Source organism: Macrotis lagotis, chromosome X, assembly GCF_037893015.1.
Source record: "Macrotis lagotis isolate mMagLag1 chromosome X, bilby.v1.9.chrom.fasta, whole genome shotgun sequence".
Taxonomy (NCBI): domain Eukaryota; kingdom Metazoa; phylum Chordata; class Mammalia; order Peramelemorphia; family Peramelidae; genus Macrotis; species Macrotis lagotis.
Window position 1 is genome coordinate 496,504,844 of NC_133666.1, and position 15,432 is coordinate 496,520,275.

The 15,432-nt window shown below is 35.2% G+C and overlaps 1 protein-coding gene across 9 annotated transcripts in view; it reads right to left on the reverse strand.

The window, feature by feature from the left end:
• ZNF516 (zinc finger protein 516) overlaps nucleotides 1-15,432 on the reverse strand; it is a 158,074-nt gene that overhangs the window by 21,704 nt on the left and 120,938 nt on the right. For 7 of the 9 annotated variants that reach the window (XM_074202502.1, XM_074202505.1, XM_074202507.1 and 4 more), the window contains 3 exons: nucleotides 10,201-11,691; nucleotides 3,361-3,465; nucleotides 2,195-2,265 (listed from right to left, as the gene is read on the reverse strand). In XM_074202502.1, coding sequence (XP_074058603.1) covers nucleotides 2,195-2,265; nucleotides 3,361-3,465; nucleotides 10,201-11,691 — 1,667 coding nt within the window. The remainder of the gene's footprint in view (nucleotides 1-2,194; nucleotides 2,266-3,360; nucleotides 3,466-10,200; nucleotides 11,692-15,432) is intronic. The other 2 variants (XM_074202508.1, XM_074202509.1) reach the window with 2 other exon arrangements.

The window sequence follows — 15,432 nt, forward strand, 5'->3', positions numbered from 1 at the left end:
ATAAAGATTACCATCAGAGGGGATGGCTGTGACTAAGAAAGTAAAAAAAAATCATGCCCTCTTGATAGCAAAGCGCTGAGACTCAGGATGCAAAGGGTAACATTTGAAATCTGGATTACGATTGTCACTAGACTGAAAAAATTACACAGTTCCCTCTGTCCCCCTGGGGCCTGTTGAATTGAGAGATAATATGTCTGCTTTGTCTCTGATGAGCAGAAACTAAGATCACAGCACTGTATCAGAGTAAATTTGTTAGGGAAAACATTTATAACAACCTGCTAATAACAAGATATTAGTTTACAGGGACAAGGACAAAAATATAAGTACAGTTTGTCTCTATGATTGTCAAGAAAGAATCATTGATTATCAGGAATCCCTAACAAAAAAGATGCTGTTAAAAACCAATGTAAAAAATAATCTTAACTCCAAGATTTCTTTTTTTTAAAATAAATCTTATATTTCCACCCATAGCTAATGAGAGGAAGATAAAAGCATTTAAAGATACATAGGTATTTTTTTTTAAGGAAAACTTTTCCTATTCAGTCAAGGCCATCACTGAGTTATTCATAGCAATGACTGGTGTTTCACTGACAACTGCTCTTATCAAGGAGCCCTGTCTTTGGAGAGTTTTAATGGCTCATTGGTGTAAGCAAGAATACTTTGGAATGATTCCAACTGTAATCTTCAATATGTAATTCTCCAATTAGGGCATGTTCTTGCAGTTGTTACATTCCATAGAAACATTTCAATGACTTCTCTATGGTTCAAGAGTTCCATTTTGTCATCATTCAAGTCTATACTCTAATCTGGGCACTCACTGAAATGTTTCCATACCAAGTTCATTTAGTTCAACTTAACCAAAGTATTGCCTTTATCCCACTAAGCTATAAAGGTTAAGAATGGCAAAAGGTTAATTTATTAAAATCTGCAATATCACAGAAAGTCCTATTTCATTGCCTCAACAACATTTTAGCAGCAGATTTCAACTAGAACTTCCTAAAATTACTCACAATAAAAAAAAATGCCTTTTGAAAAGAGATACTGACTGGATTCTAGTCTTAACTCTTATTTAACCAGTTTAAGTCATCAGACTTCCATGAGCTTGTCTGTTCACCTATAAATGAATAGTCAAGTGGCATACTTTGGACTTCAATTTTTCATATCTTTTCTAGCTCTAAAAAGCTCCCAATCTATGAGAACAGACTGGTTGGTGGCCCAGCACATCAACCAAACCCAACTTCATATATGAACATAGACTTATTCTTGAGGACAAGGTTTCTAGGGAATCCCTTAACAGAAAAGAAAGCCTTTCTTCAGTAACAACATATCAGTGTTGAAATGCCTTCTGAGGCAGCTGATTAGAAGGATGGTTTAGCACATACAGAATGTTTTATGTGCATGAGTAAGACAGTTGATTAAAAAAAGTAATCACAATGGAAGGAAAAATGGGAGAAAATAACTCACGTTCTCAAGTCCTATAATGAAAGATGACCTATGAGGTTGCTAATCATACAGAGAAATTAATGCTGAAGACAGTAACAATACCTAACACCAATAGGAAAACAACTCTGCCTCTGTCACAAAGAAATTGTTCAAAATACGGTCTCTTATAAAATCTTTGACTTTCACAAATCATGAGTATAACATATACTTGTACACCTGCATAATTACATCAATAATAATATTAAAATTTATAATGGAAAATATGAAATCAGAATCATGTTAAACATATATAGTACTAGATCTGGGACTGGAAAGCACCACAGTCAAAGGCCAAGAGTATACATATATCATATTATGAAAGGAGATAGTTTGTTTTTCAGATTTCTTATTTTAAAGGAGACTTATCCAAAAAAACTATTTTTATAAAATCTCACTTTTAAAATGCTTAATATTTTTGATTGTCATTGTCTTTCCTCAACTCCAGTATATAGTCAATAATATTTAACAGAACATGTCACTGCTAAACTATTTTTAGTGTACAGTAAAACTACTTTCAATGTGCCTCTGTAAAAGAAAGTTTAGGTTTTCAAATCAGGACAATGCAGATTTGTTTATAATCAAAACACTGCAAATTTATTTATACACTTGGACTTAAATAGTTAGTGCTTTAGTGATGAATGCATGATACATCTTTTCCCAGTTACCACATTAAAAAAAAAACAATAAACACCCAATTGATTGTTAAACATACTTGTTGTTTGGGGGCATCTGTAGAGGTGGTGTGAACTTCAGTCTCTCTGAGTCCATTAGATTCAAATACCACTGTGGGAACAAGGGGGTTCGTTAATAGATGAACATTCAAGCTTTGTTAGTTTCTGAATATTATTTGAAACCATTACATATTAGCCACACTCACTCACTCATTCATTCATAGATAGATAGTCATATAGATAGATAGAAAGATAAATAAATGAATGGATAAATAAGGCACCAGCTCCTAGCCTGTGGCTGAAAAATACCAATTTACCGTAACACTTACAGTAAGAGAGGCTGATAATGGCAGCCTAGGGCCACTGCCCTTTTTAATTCAGACTTCTCTGCTGAAGAAAGCAATCACTGACAGCATTAATTATCAGTGTATGTGTAAAGGGTCCCTCTTCTTGCATTACTTACCATTTGGCCTCTGTCATTTTGCATCAGCCTGGCTTATGTATGCATCATTCACACTTATGATAAGAAACTGCTAGTCTCCCTGTCTCTTTCTACACTCATGTTCACGTGGTGGGTATCCTGACACAGAGCAGTTTCATCCACTGTGTTCTCAAGTCCACACTACTATGATTTAAAAAAAAAGACAACCAAAAACTGTGGGACTTTATAGCACACCACTGACCAGTCTGAAGGGGCTCAGGTTTCATATAACATTGTTCTAGTCAAAATCAATGAGGAGATAAAACAAAGCCTTATGTTAGGCTTAAAGGAGGCACTTTGATTTCAATTTGTGCTGGTGGCAATAGAATTCATTAGCATATTCATTTCTGAGTAGCCTACTCTAATTAAAATGGAACATTTGCAAACAGGCTTATCTCAAATTAAGCCACAAGGCACTTTGATAGGGAGGAAAAATCAGGTGAGGGACAGAAAGAACAAGTTTAATACTTATATAAATGAAGGAGAAATAACCTTGATGTAGGGTAGAAAATCCATACACAAATAAAAATATATATCACACACACATATATGGATATGGACTGTGCACATGCATGTATATATGTGATATGCATGTACATGTGTACATACACATATATGCACACGTTTAAGTAAATAAACTAGTCAGAAAAGAATTTGTGCCACGGATGAGGTCACTTTTGGTTCAGTTGGATGGATAAAATGAATGGTGAGAGGGGAAGATGATACCTGTGTGAGACCGCATATGGGTCCTTAGGTGATTAGGCTGGGTAAAGCCTTTGCCACACTCTACACAGATGAGCTCTCCTTGGCGGCCTTGCGTCCGCAGCATTCCTGTGGGAAGATGGCAATGGTGGTGGTGATGGAGGTGGAGTGGCCGAGGTGGCAGGAAGGAGAGGGAGGGGAGAGAAAGGAACGGGTGGAGGAAAACATTATGCCAGAAGAAAACATCATTAGTATGTCTAATGTGTCATTATGGGAGGCTACCTTCAGGCCCTGGATGACAACTGTCAGCCTTCATCTAGGCACCGGCTGACAGACCAGGCTCACACAGGACTGCAAGAATGCATAAATTACATTGAATTAAAAAACGTTCCCCATGATGTGCCCGCGCCAGGACTGGCATGTCAGGTGGGTGCTTTTCAGAGCAGCTGGATCCGCTTCTCAGCCATCACCCAGCTTTGTCAAACAGTACATCAGGAAAATCAAAGTGACTCCAGCGTGGTGGAGACAAGTCACATGGATAATAGGAAGTGAGTAGAACCAGAGCCCGACTGTCCCCCCCGGGCTGCAATACCTGGGAGACAAATGCAGAGTGAGTGCAGCCATCCCAGACTGATCAAACCTTGAGCCCTGGCTTACCTGTCTGCCCAGGCTGCTCTGACCCCAGACCTCTGAGGCACAGACCAAAGACATCTGTGAAACGAGTGTCATTCCAGACATTTGGAGCTAGTGGCAGCCCAAGCAGTCTCCTACCCACTTTGGTAAACATATTTTCTAGGCCATTAGCATTTGTGGAAAGCTACTCGTACCTCTTCTTTTTCTCCAAAGGTCAGTTTACAGTATCTGACTTAAAGGACTGGTCTTTGTCTTTTTTCTGTTGATCAAAAAAGACACATCTGACTTTTATAGGAGATTGGGTTCAGGCTTCTAGTGGTTTCTGTCCTTTGCTAGCATATCTTTTCTATTTGGGTAAGAAGTTCTTCTCTGAAGGAAAACAAAAAGTCTAATGTTTTTATAGGATGCTGCCTTCAGAGAAATTTCTAAGCATTTGCCTTTTTTCTGCAATACTACAAAGATAGGAAAAGACAAGATGCTAATTGGAAAATTTATGCTTCTACTCTTAAACAATATTTACATTTAACTTCAAGAATCAAATAAGTTTCTAAATTTTCTAGCCTAAGTCTTTTTATTTATTTCTGTAAAAAACAGGAAACTAGGGAAAATTAGCTTGTATCATACTGGTCAACAGTTAATTTAATGATAGTTAATGCTGTCTTTGTATCTCTCTTTTATGCTACCTCCAAATATTTCTAAAGTTCTGTTTTTAAAAGTTAATATCTTAATTTTTTAAAAAGAAATCTGATTTTCATGATCCTGTTAAGAAATAAAATTTAAACAATGTTATTTGGCAATGTGATATAATGGAAAGAGCACTAAACTTAAAAATCTAACTAAAGATGAATAGGAATTTATCATGGTCCCTATAAATTAGATCCCTGAACAAGGATGTGTTTTATTATTTTTTATTATTATTATCATTAGTAGTAGTAGTAGTAGTAGTAGCATGCTATTGTCATATATAACATTCATTATATAATGGTATTAATATATATTATTGTATAACACATTATTGATATAATTTTTTTTATTAATGCACTTATTCTAACGGGTCAGATGCCTAGAAACTCTTGTTTGCTAAATCACTAGAATTTCTCTCAAGTTAATCTACTTAGTTTTTAAGGAAAACATTTTATTCACATTCCATTTAGTCTGGATCAATCCCAGTGATTAAAAACCTTGCATGTTTCCTCTAGTCATTGCCATATAATGTTTAAATAACCTCAAAAAAGTAGCAATTTTTAAAAATAATCTTTCTTGATGACAAAGACAATGGAACACTTCACCTCAACCCTGTGGATGAATACATGTCAAAGGAATGTTTGTGAGCTATGTTAATACACTAAGACTAGTATGCACAGCTTTTTAAATGCATACCAGGACATATGCATTCTAATTATTCTTTCCCTTCTGCTGAAGATCCACTCAGATGCTTCACAGCTTGAAGATGATCCTGAGCTTTTAAAGTACAAGCTTTGGCAAGTTCTACCAAGCTAAAAAATCTTCAACTTCTGGCAATGTTTTGGAGAAAACCATCTACCAAGCAATCAGGAGAGGAGCACCTACAGCAGTAACCCGCAGATATTTCAAAATAATGATGTAAAATTGCTGAGCTGACTAAATGAGATCATTTATAGAAAGTGGCACATAAAGGTTACCTATTATTGTTTTTGTTGATCAAGTAAGTCTCCTACACACAACAATAAAGCTGCTCCAATCCACTGATACTTCTTTCTTTTATTCAAAAGCATGCTAGAAGGCTGACTTGCCTCTGGTTATATTTTTTAAACAATCAAATTCTTTAAAAAAAAAAAACAGGAGGGAGGTACTTGGAGGCTTTTCAGCTGTCATCTTGCCCTTTTTAGTCAAGGCTGCTCCAAAATTCTGAGTTTATCAAAAAAAGGTTATAAACTTGTTTTGCATTGAAGACTACCTGGTGAGCAAAAAGCTCACACAGTGACCTGGAAATTTTAATTATGTAGGAAAAGTATTATTTAAAAATATAAGGGAAAATATTATGTACACATCATGAAGTATAAAATTAAGAATCACTAACAAGTAATCCAAGACAGACTTTGTGGCAAGTTAGCATAGTTAACACAAGGAAGCATTTTAAATCTCCTGTGTTTGATATTTTTACATCTGAAAGACACACAGCTTGAATATTTACATAGCAATTTAAATGCTTTAAACAACAACAAAATCTCTAAACCTTTTTAAAAAGGTAAGGAAAATGTTCAAGAAAAATTACAAAGTACACTGTTGTTCAAGTGCCATGATCAGAAATTATGTCTTCCTTTAATACTTGCCAAAAATAATAATTCACAATAACTCATCTTTATATGCCATTTTAAAGTCTACCAAGTGCTTTACTCACTACAACTCTGTCATTTTAGATTAAAAAGAATATCTTCCAAAGATAAATAAATAAATCCTATTCAACAGCATCATGGGCCCAATAATAATGACACAATTCTTTCATGCCACCAGTGTAAAATGTTTTCTCCTCCAATTCATTTTTTTAAAAGGAATTAAATCAGTTTAAAATATAAAGTACTAAATAATTTGTTCTACTGGTATGACTTCTTACTAAGCAAAATCTCATCAAATAGGGATTTAGGTATATTAATGTCTCTATTTTAAAAAAAAAAAACTAGATTTAGCTACAGTAAGTATAGCTTCAACTGATGCCAACTCCAACTCCTCCATGATGTAATATATGGATTTTGAGCAATGTTAAGGTCAACAAATACATCCACCAGGCTCACCTGGTAGTGAAGCTCATCAAATTCATTTAAGCTGCTTCCTCACATGAAATAGCTATTTTCAATCACAAGATCCAGACCCTTACAACTTGATAGAATCTGACAAAGCTTGCATTAAATTATCATATCTATTAGAAACCAAGATCATCTTCAGGTCACAATTAAATTTTTATTTATAGTGCTTACAATCACTTTTGGTTTTTTTTTTTATCTAAACAGAATTCATAGAATTTAGAGCTGTGAGGAAATTTAAAGCCCATTATGATCTAATCTCTTCATTTTAGAAATAAGGAAACAGGGATCCTTAACTTGTCCAGGATCACATGGGTAATAGAAACATGTAAAGTAAAAAGTTCTTTTGTGGGTATATGCACGAAGGTCACATAATTCAGCTTTTTAAAAAAAATCAATTTAATAATGCTTTTTTAGATGTTACTAAAACTATATATATATATATATATATATATATATACACACACAAATACATATATATATATATATATATATATATATGTATACACATTTAAATTTGTTGAATTTGGGGGGTTTTTTTTGAAAGAAAAACTTTCAGTTGTGTGGTAGTTATTTCCAATACAGAGGTTTTTAATTGGGTTAGGAACATATGTACTTTGAGGGAGGGGAAGGGTAGGAAAATCAATTTGTTTTGGGGAGGAGGGTTTTTTTTTAAATAAATCAGGTAGTGTAATGGAAAGAGCATAAGAGTTTACAGCAAAGGGCTTGGATTCAAATCCTATCACTTCACAGATTACCTTTAGAGACTTATTTATGCATTTTTCTATTCACCTTCACACATTCTATAACCTAGACAAATTGTCCTTTCTTCCATTAACACGAACCTATGTTCTATGTCCATGTCATTACACAGTTTGTCCTGTGCACACTTTTGAAATTGCTGGTTTCCTCCAAAACTCATTTCTCCTTGAAAGCAGGGACTGCGGTTTAGTTTTCTTTGCATTCCTAGCACTCAGCACAGTCCCTACAACACGGTAGATGCTTAATAAATGTTTACTCACTGACTGACCTATCTGAGGTCTATTAATGTAAATATTTTTATAACCTTTGGCAAGTCACTTCACTGGGCCTCAGTTTCCTCAATGGAAAATGAGGGATTGGAAGAAATGTCTTAAAAAGTTTCTTCTAACTCTAAATCTATGATTGTATGCTTCCATGAACAGATAATGAAACAATTCTCTTATTAGAACTGGGGGTGCTGTGGATACTATGTGTCCCATATGACTTGGTTCTAATTTAATTATTTTTCTTTGTTATAAGGGACAGTCTTATAGGAAATCACTAAAACGTCAGAAACAAAAGGCATCAAATAAAACTTACAAGATTCCCCATTGCTAATAAAATAAAGTAAAATCTGAAAAAAAAGTGGTTCATGCAACAACTATCATTTCATATTCATCCCTCACCACAATTTCACACGTCACTCTGTGGCCTAAGACCTTCCCTTGCATCCTAGAAAATTTAGGAAGATGCCCAATCTTTGAGAAATAGTAAAAGAAGCACCGCATTACTCGGTAACATAACAATCACATGGGGATGGATTGGACTTTACTGCCAAATACCTATTCATTTACAGGATAGAGAAAATCCAAAAATCTAAAGGCAGTTTATATATTTTAATACAAGCAAAACACCTTTGCTACTTTCCCCTATGAATACTGCCTTCTAGTTTATGGACTTTCAATCAAAATGGCTGAAAAATAACAAGGCAATTCTTACTAACAGTCTATCTCCGTTATAAAATCTTAAGTCTTTTATAAAAATAGTAACTAAATCTATGATTCCTTTAGTATAGGGGAACTCCCAAGCAAGGAAATTCTCTCTACCAATGCAGATTGGCACCTTCTCAGCAACTTGTATTGAGAGAGAACTGCCTGGAGAACTGAGAACTTCAATGATTTGCCCAGCACCTCATAGCCATTAACCATCACCAGTAGGAAGGAAGCAAGTAAGTTCTACATTCACAGCCAGGTCTCTGTCTTCTCTATCATGCAACCTCTCAAAGCTTCTGCATACATGCCTCTAAACCAATGTCACCACTATGTTCCTTATTCTACTCTTTAACAATCAAGGCTTTGCTTACCACTATTTCACAAAACCAAGAACTATTTCTTTCCCTTGAGAAGTCTCCTTCTATTTTTAGATAATAAATATTCAATGATTAGTCATCTACATTACTGAAGGAATTCATTCACTCATCCATTCACTCTTTTGAAGAAATATTCATTTTGCATTCACTTTATATTTTACATTGCCTTGTTTTTTACTCAAATCAAAAGGGAAAAATAATAAATCCTAAGAGCAGTAGGTTTCCTAGGGTGGTCCAAAAACCTCTCAAGCTCCCCTGAGAGCCTCTCAGTGAGTACATGAGGTCAAAACTATTTTCATACTAACACCAAGATGTTTTCATTTCTAATATGATAAAAATCTAGTAAACATTGATATAGCCCCCCCCATAAACCAAAGTCCTTGGGGGGGGAATGGATCTGAAATCATTTTTAAGAATGGAAAGGAGTCTTGAGAAGTTTTCTAATGGCTGTCTTAGAGAAAAATTTCAAAGATGGAGTTTTAATTATTTTTTAATAACAAATCCTCAAAAAAACCCAAAATAAAAAAAAATAATAATAAATCCTTGGTATTCAGGAACCTAATTGCAGTTTGTGTTCAAAATATGCTTAAAAAACAGAAACAACATATTTTATAAGCTCTGGATACCATGTGGAAAGCTGTATGTATGCAGTTTTCTTGTTAAATACTGATGTAAAAAAATGGAAAGGATCCTACAAACCATTTTTAAAACACTTTTTTTCCAAGTTACTATTTTCAAGCATTTTAAATGGAATGATCATATGATGTAAAACCTTGTTTACTTATTTCTGAACACAGACTGCAAATATTTTAAAATAATATACACATAAAAATAAAACTTAAAATAGTAACTAAAAATGATTACTCTTGTCTTTTAAGAAATAAGGAAAAGAAATAGTCTAGATGACAAAGGAAGTAAATCACAATCAAGGCTGTCTCTTCTTGGCAGATTTCTATAGAGGAAATTTAAATGGCTTCCCAAATCCACATCATGCAGGAGCCTAGAGAGACTTTATTTTCCCTAAAACGGGAAAGTTTATGATGTGTACTAACACCAGCATATCACTAGGGTATTAGTGTTACAAGGGAACAAAAACATCTGTGTAATTCTACCTTCACTCAAAGTAGTGGGTTAGGGAATATAATATAAATGCTTTGCAATGAAACAGATACATCTGACCTGCATTTGGAAAGTCACGCAGCAGGTGGGAGAAGCATCCATGACCCTCTAAGAGGGAAAAATTATTCAAACTGTCTCAGAAAAGACACAGTTTATAAGGGATCTAGTTACATAAATGACTAAAAAGTCACAAAGAGGAAAGAAAAGTACTAGAAGTCTTACCTCTATGTTCTAAGGCAGGGCCATTAGCACCCCAGCTCTGGTAGAGCGTAGCAAGGTCCTTTGGAATGTACGTCTTGAAAATGTTTAGAATGTCCAGGCGCTTGTCATGTCCCTCAGATGCTGGCTCTTGTTTGAGGGAGTGTAAAACTGAGGGAGTTCCTGTCACAGTGGACTGAGCTTGCATCACTGGACTTCCCCTGGATCCCACGCTGCAGTTGGCCAGTGTCCTCAGCTCATGTGCAGCCTTGTTGTGGGGCTCCCGGGGAGACAGAGAGGAACCTTCTGGTTTCAAATAATGCTCGGTTTTACACAGAGGTTGATACTGAGGCTGAAGGTTGAATTTGGCCTTCACGGAGTCAGATGGACAGTGTTTATTCTGAGTGGTAAAGCTGGCCCCCACGGGGGAAATCAAGTATTTCTCTGCTGGCTTGCTGTTAGTGAGCTGGGGATTTGCCCTCGATATAACGGTCTGGGTAGGTGTTACACTTCGGCTATAGTTGCCTGCATGCACCAGTTTGGAGTTGGTTTCATACTTAGGTTTCAGCTGCGGTGAGTGCTGCGAAGCTGAACTGTATTGCTCTTGGGTAGGGGTCATTTTGGATTGCCGATACCCATCAGGACCTGATGCCCATGGCTCAGAATTGCCACCCAAAGGGCCGTCCTTATTCTTAGGCATACTAGCTGGTTTCACTGTTACTCCCAAAGGGGAACTGCTTTTGGATGCTGACAATCCACTGGGGCCCTGGGTGCGTGTGAATCGAGCAATGGCCAAGGGTTGACAGTCTTTTCCCCCAAGAACAGGTGGAGGTCCAGTGCGTCCACTTCTGGCAAGAAATACCACGGTATTCTTTATACCTTTATAACCATTTTGCTGAATCCACTGAGGAGCCATAGAGTTGCAGCTCACTTTGTGCCAGATTCTTTTGTGCATCCACAACACTTCTGGGTAGTAAGTCTTGTGGTTACAGTAAGGACATGGGTGGACAATTAAAGCAGCCTGCAAGGATGAAGCAATATCCTTATTCCTGGAATCATCTCTTGTGGATTTCTCACTTAAATCTAGTGGAATCAGGTCTGGTGCCATCATCACCTTTTTTCCTCCCCCAGGATACTCCTTGTTGGGCAAATCAAACACCTTTTCTTTAGGATGACTAGCTTGGCTTTCTAATGAGACCTGAAGATCTATTGCCATTTCTGAATATGTTTGATCCATACCTGAAACAAAATCTACATTGTTGCCAGAGCCTGGAATCTCTTGCTTACGGTGAAACACTGGCATTTTTAAGTCAAGTGAACATCTATGCTGTTCAGCATTTTTAGATGCATCTTGGATGTTATTTTCAAGTATTGGAACAGAAATGGCTATTCCTAATTTTGATTCACTGGCCTTATTTTCTGTCATGTTACCATTTCCAAATTGACGACTGTGATCACCATGAGGCAGCACCGTAGGTACCTCTTCAGAAAAGTTGCAATTGTACGGCTTTCCTCCTAGAGAACCCAAAGTAAAATAAAAAGTTACCACCTCTCATTAAGGCATGGAGGCAATATGAAAAGGAAATGTAATAACTTTACAGATAACGGTAATCTACTAGCACCATAAAGATGCACTAAAGTTAATTGATTCAAGCATATTTTATTTTCAAGAAAACAGCAATAGTATCCTGAAGCTCAGTTGACTCTGAATGAGGATCCCTTGTTTAATGGATAATCCATAGTGAAGAATAATATGATGATCACTATTTTGCTTTAATAGGACACAAAATACACTAAGAAAAGTCTGTGGTTATATAGCTAAGTTGATACTTTAATGAAAAGTAAAAAGTGTTTGTGTTTCTATTGCAAGTGTCTATTTCTAAGCCATAAAACTTGACTCCAAGCAGGAGTTAAGTGCCTTTGCAGATACTGTATTTTAGAGAGTTTGCAATTCTTTTGTTTGCATGTTTTTTTTCTCAGAATCCAGTGCAAGGCTGCAACCTAATGACACAAGAAACATCAAATAGACTTCCTATATTTAGTTCAGTGTTTTCTGAATAACTTAGTCATAATGTTGGGGGGGGGGTGTTGGAGGGGCTAAAATGTTTTTTTATTACTGATTTTGGATCACAAAACATTTTTAATTAAAACCTGTGATAAGCAATTTAAAAATACAAAGAGAATGTAATTCTCTGCCTATAATTGAAAATTATGCAAAGGATATAACAATTTTAAGAGAAAATAACTATTAATAATCATTTAAAATTTTCAAATTCAATAATCAAAGAAAAGTAAATCAAAATAATTGGGGGGATGTCTTACAACCCTCAAATTTACAAAATCATTAAAGCAAAAAAATAATGCTAGAGGGATTAATGGGAAAACAGATACACTCCTTTGTTGAAGGGAAATCTTTTTTCAAAAAGGAATGTGTTCCATTACAGAATAAAAGTTCCAAAAAATAGCATACCCTTTGACCTAATAATTTTACTTTTGGAAACATACTCACAAAATGTTATCAAAAGCAAAGCAAAAAGCAGCTGTTCAAAAACTTTTATAATAATATTATATTTAATTTTTTTTTAAAAATTGGAAGGAAATGAAAAGCCCAACAATAGGGAATGCTGACATAAACTCTAGTGAATTAATGAAATGGAATACTATAATGTAATTAAGTCAATATGAATAAGGCAAAAATGTGAAAAGACTTTTATGAAATAATTCATGGGTAAAAAAAGTATCAGAAAAAAGTGAATCATACCAACTGAATTATATAAGAAGACAAGTAAATAGAAATGAAAATATCAAAATAAAACAAAAAACCTTGGGTGTGAGTAAGTGAAAAGCCAGGATATTTTATGTGTTGAAATTAATTTAATATAACATTTACTAAACAAGCTGATTAATTATTATTTTTTTAAAATTAAAGAACCAAAGTTACTCTATAAATAATAATAAAAAGACATACTACAGAATCTGGTTCATGGGGGGGGAAAAGTAATGGTATATAACCTATCTGATTGCAAACCTAACTTTCCTGCCCTTTTTCCTCTCAATCTCTCAATGTGGTCAACTGGTATACTACTAGCTCTTCCATAGTCTTGCTCTGCCCCCTTATAACTGCCTTCCCAGAGGCCATCCATTCCTCATAACTCTCTGTCTGTTGAATTTCTACAATTCCTTAAGGCCCAACCCATGAAAACTTACTTGATACTCTCATCAAAAAAATGATCTCTTTCTTCCATCATTTTGTCTAGATTCCCTCCTTTGTCCCTACTGCATTCTACTCCGTAGTAGGTAGGGGCTATATTTTATGCCATATTCTTATACTCACAGGACCTAGCAATGTGCCATATATATATATATATATATATATAGAGAGAGAGAGAGAGAGAGAGAGAGAGAGAGAGAGAGAGAGAGAGAGAGAGAGATGGATAGATAGATAGATAGATAGATAGATAGATAGATAGATAGATAGATAGATATTTTTGCTTTGATTTGTCTGGCTTTGGAGGTTTTTTGGAGGAGGGTTAGGGAGAAGGAACTGGACTTGTAAATGCATTAATGGGGTAATCTCAGTAAGGAAAATACTTTCATTCATGCAGATCTGAAATTTGTCTATACCTTGTAATCTTAGAGCTACCAAGGTAAAGCGGCTTGTCCAAGACCAGATAAGCTAGTATAAGCTATGAACAAGGCAGAATGTGAACCGCAGGACTTCCTGACTCCAAGGACAGCTCTTTATCCTCCACACTGTCTATCACCTAACTTATAATAGGAACTTAATAGAATTTACTTAATTGAATTAAAAAAAGGATAACTTGAGATGTAAAGGGCAGGTTGTTTGCCTTTTTCGTTATTACTTGACAGTGTTAAAAGACCTCAGAAAGTCAACTGTCTTAAGTAAATTCAGAAAAACAGTTAAAATTTTTTATCATCATAAATTATTATCTCATGCCTCAAGAAAGAAATAATTGTCTGGGTTATATGTGATAGTCCAATTAATCTATTCATCAGGAAAAAAGTACTATAGGCCACAGGAAAAAAAAAATTTCAAGCTGGAAAGGACCATAGTAGTGATCTAGTATAAACCCCCTTATCTTACATAATGAAGAAACTGAATTCCAGAGAGTAACTTAACTATTACTTACCCAAGGTCATTCAGGTAATTAGAAGCAGAGGAAGAACTGTACCCAGGACTATACCCAGTTATCATGTAAAAATGCAACCTTAGATAGAAGAGCTTGGATGCTCACAGAAAATGAGGAGAAAGAGTGCTAGACAAATCAGAGTAGATAGAAAAATCTGGGAAGAACACCAGGAAGGGAAAGTAAAAGGACAGGTTTTATATAACTGTTAGCAGGGAAGAGAGAAAGTCCAGTAGTGAAAGGATTAACTGGATGCATGACTATATTAGATGGCCAATAAGAAATGTCATAGTGAGTCATACATATGATAAATTTGGGCTAATATTTTCCCCATTATTTAGGAAGGGTTCAGAAGCATTTTGTTTTTTCCTCTTTAATAGCAGCCTTAATGATCTTGCAACCCCCTAATAACCCATTAAAGATCTATTATTCATAGATTTTCTAAAATGTTAAAAAAAAAAAGTTAGCTGCGCCAACTTTGAGGAATTTTGAATACCAAAAGCTTCCTTGATATCCTTTATATTAAGGGGTATTTAACTTTGATTTAGGTCTTCCAAGGTTCCACATCTGTTTCCATATCAGGACTCTTAATTAAATCTGTATTTTCCTTTTCCTTATGTGCTATGTAGGGAGAATACAAAGTCAAGGAAATCACTGTCAGTTTTTAAAGTTCTAGAGAGGCTTCAAAGGGCTCTTCATGGCTGAATCTACAAACTAGTACTAACTGATTGCCTATGTTGGAGGAATGCCTACAAATGAAATTTTTTTTTGACTAGAATCTTCTGGTGGATAGGAAACAAAACATAACAATATTATTCCACATTCTCTTCTGTAAGAAAGACTGTTGCAGAATTGTTCCAGTATAGATATTTTGACACTTTTTTGGAAAGGAAGCATTTTTCCATATAAATACATTAGTCTAAAATGATACATAATGAAATGAAATGAATCATAACTGAGATCAAGATTGTACTATCTTATTAGATAGACAGACAGACAAACAGGAGAGATAGCAATTTATTAATAAGCATTTATTATAAGTTAGCACTATGCTAAGCACCAGAGATACAAAACAAATAAAACAAGACAGTCCCTACCCTCAAGGTAC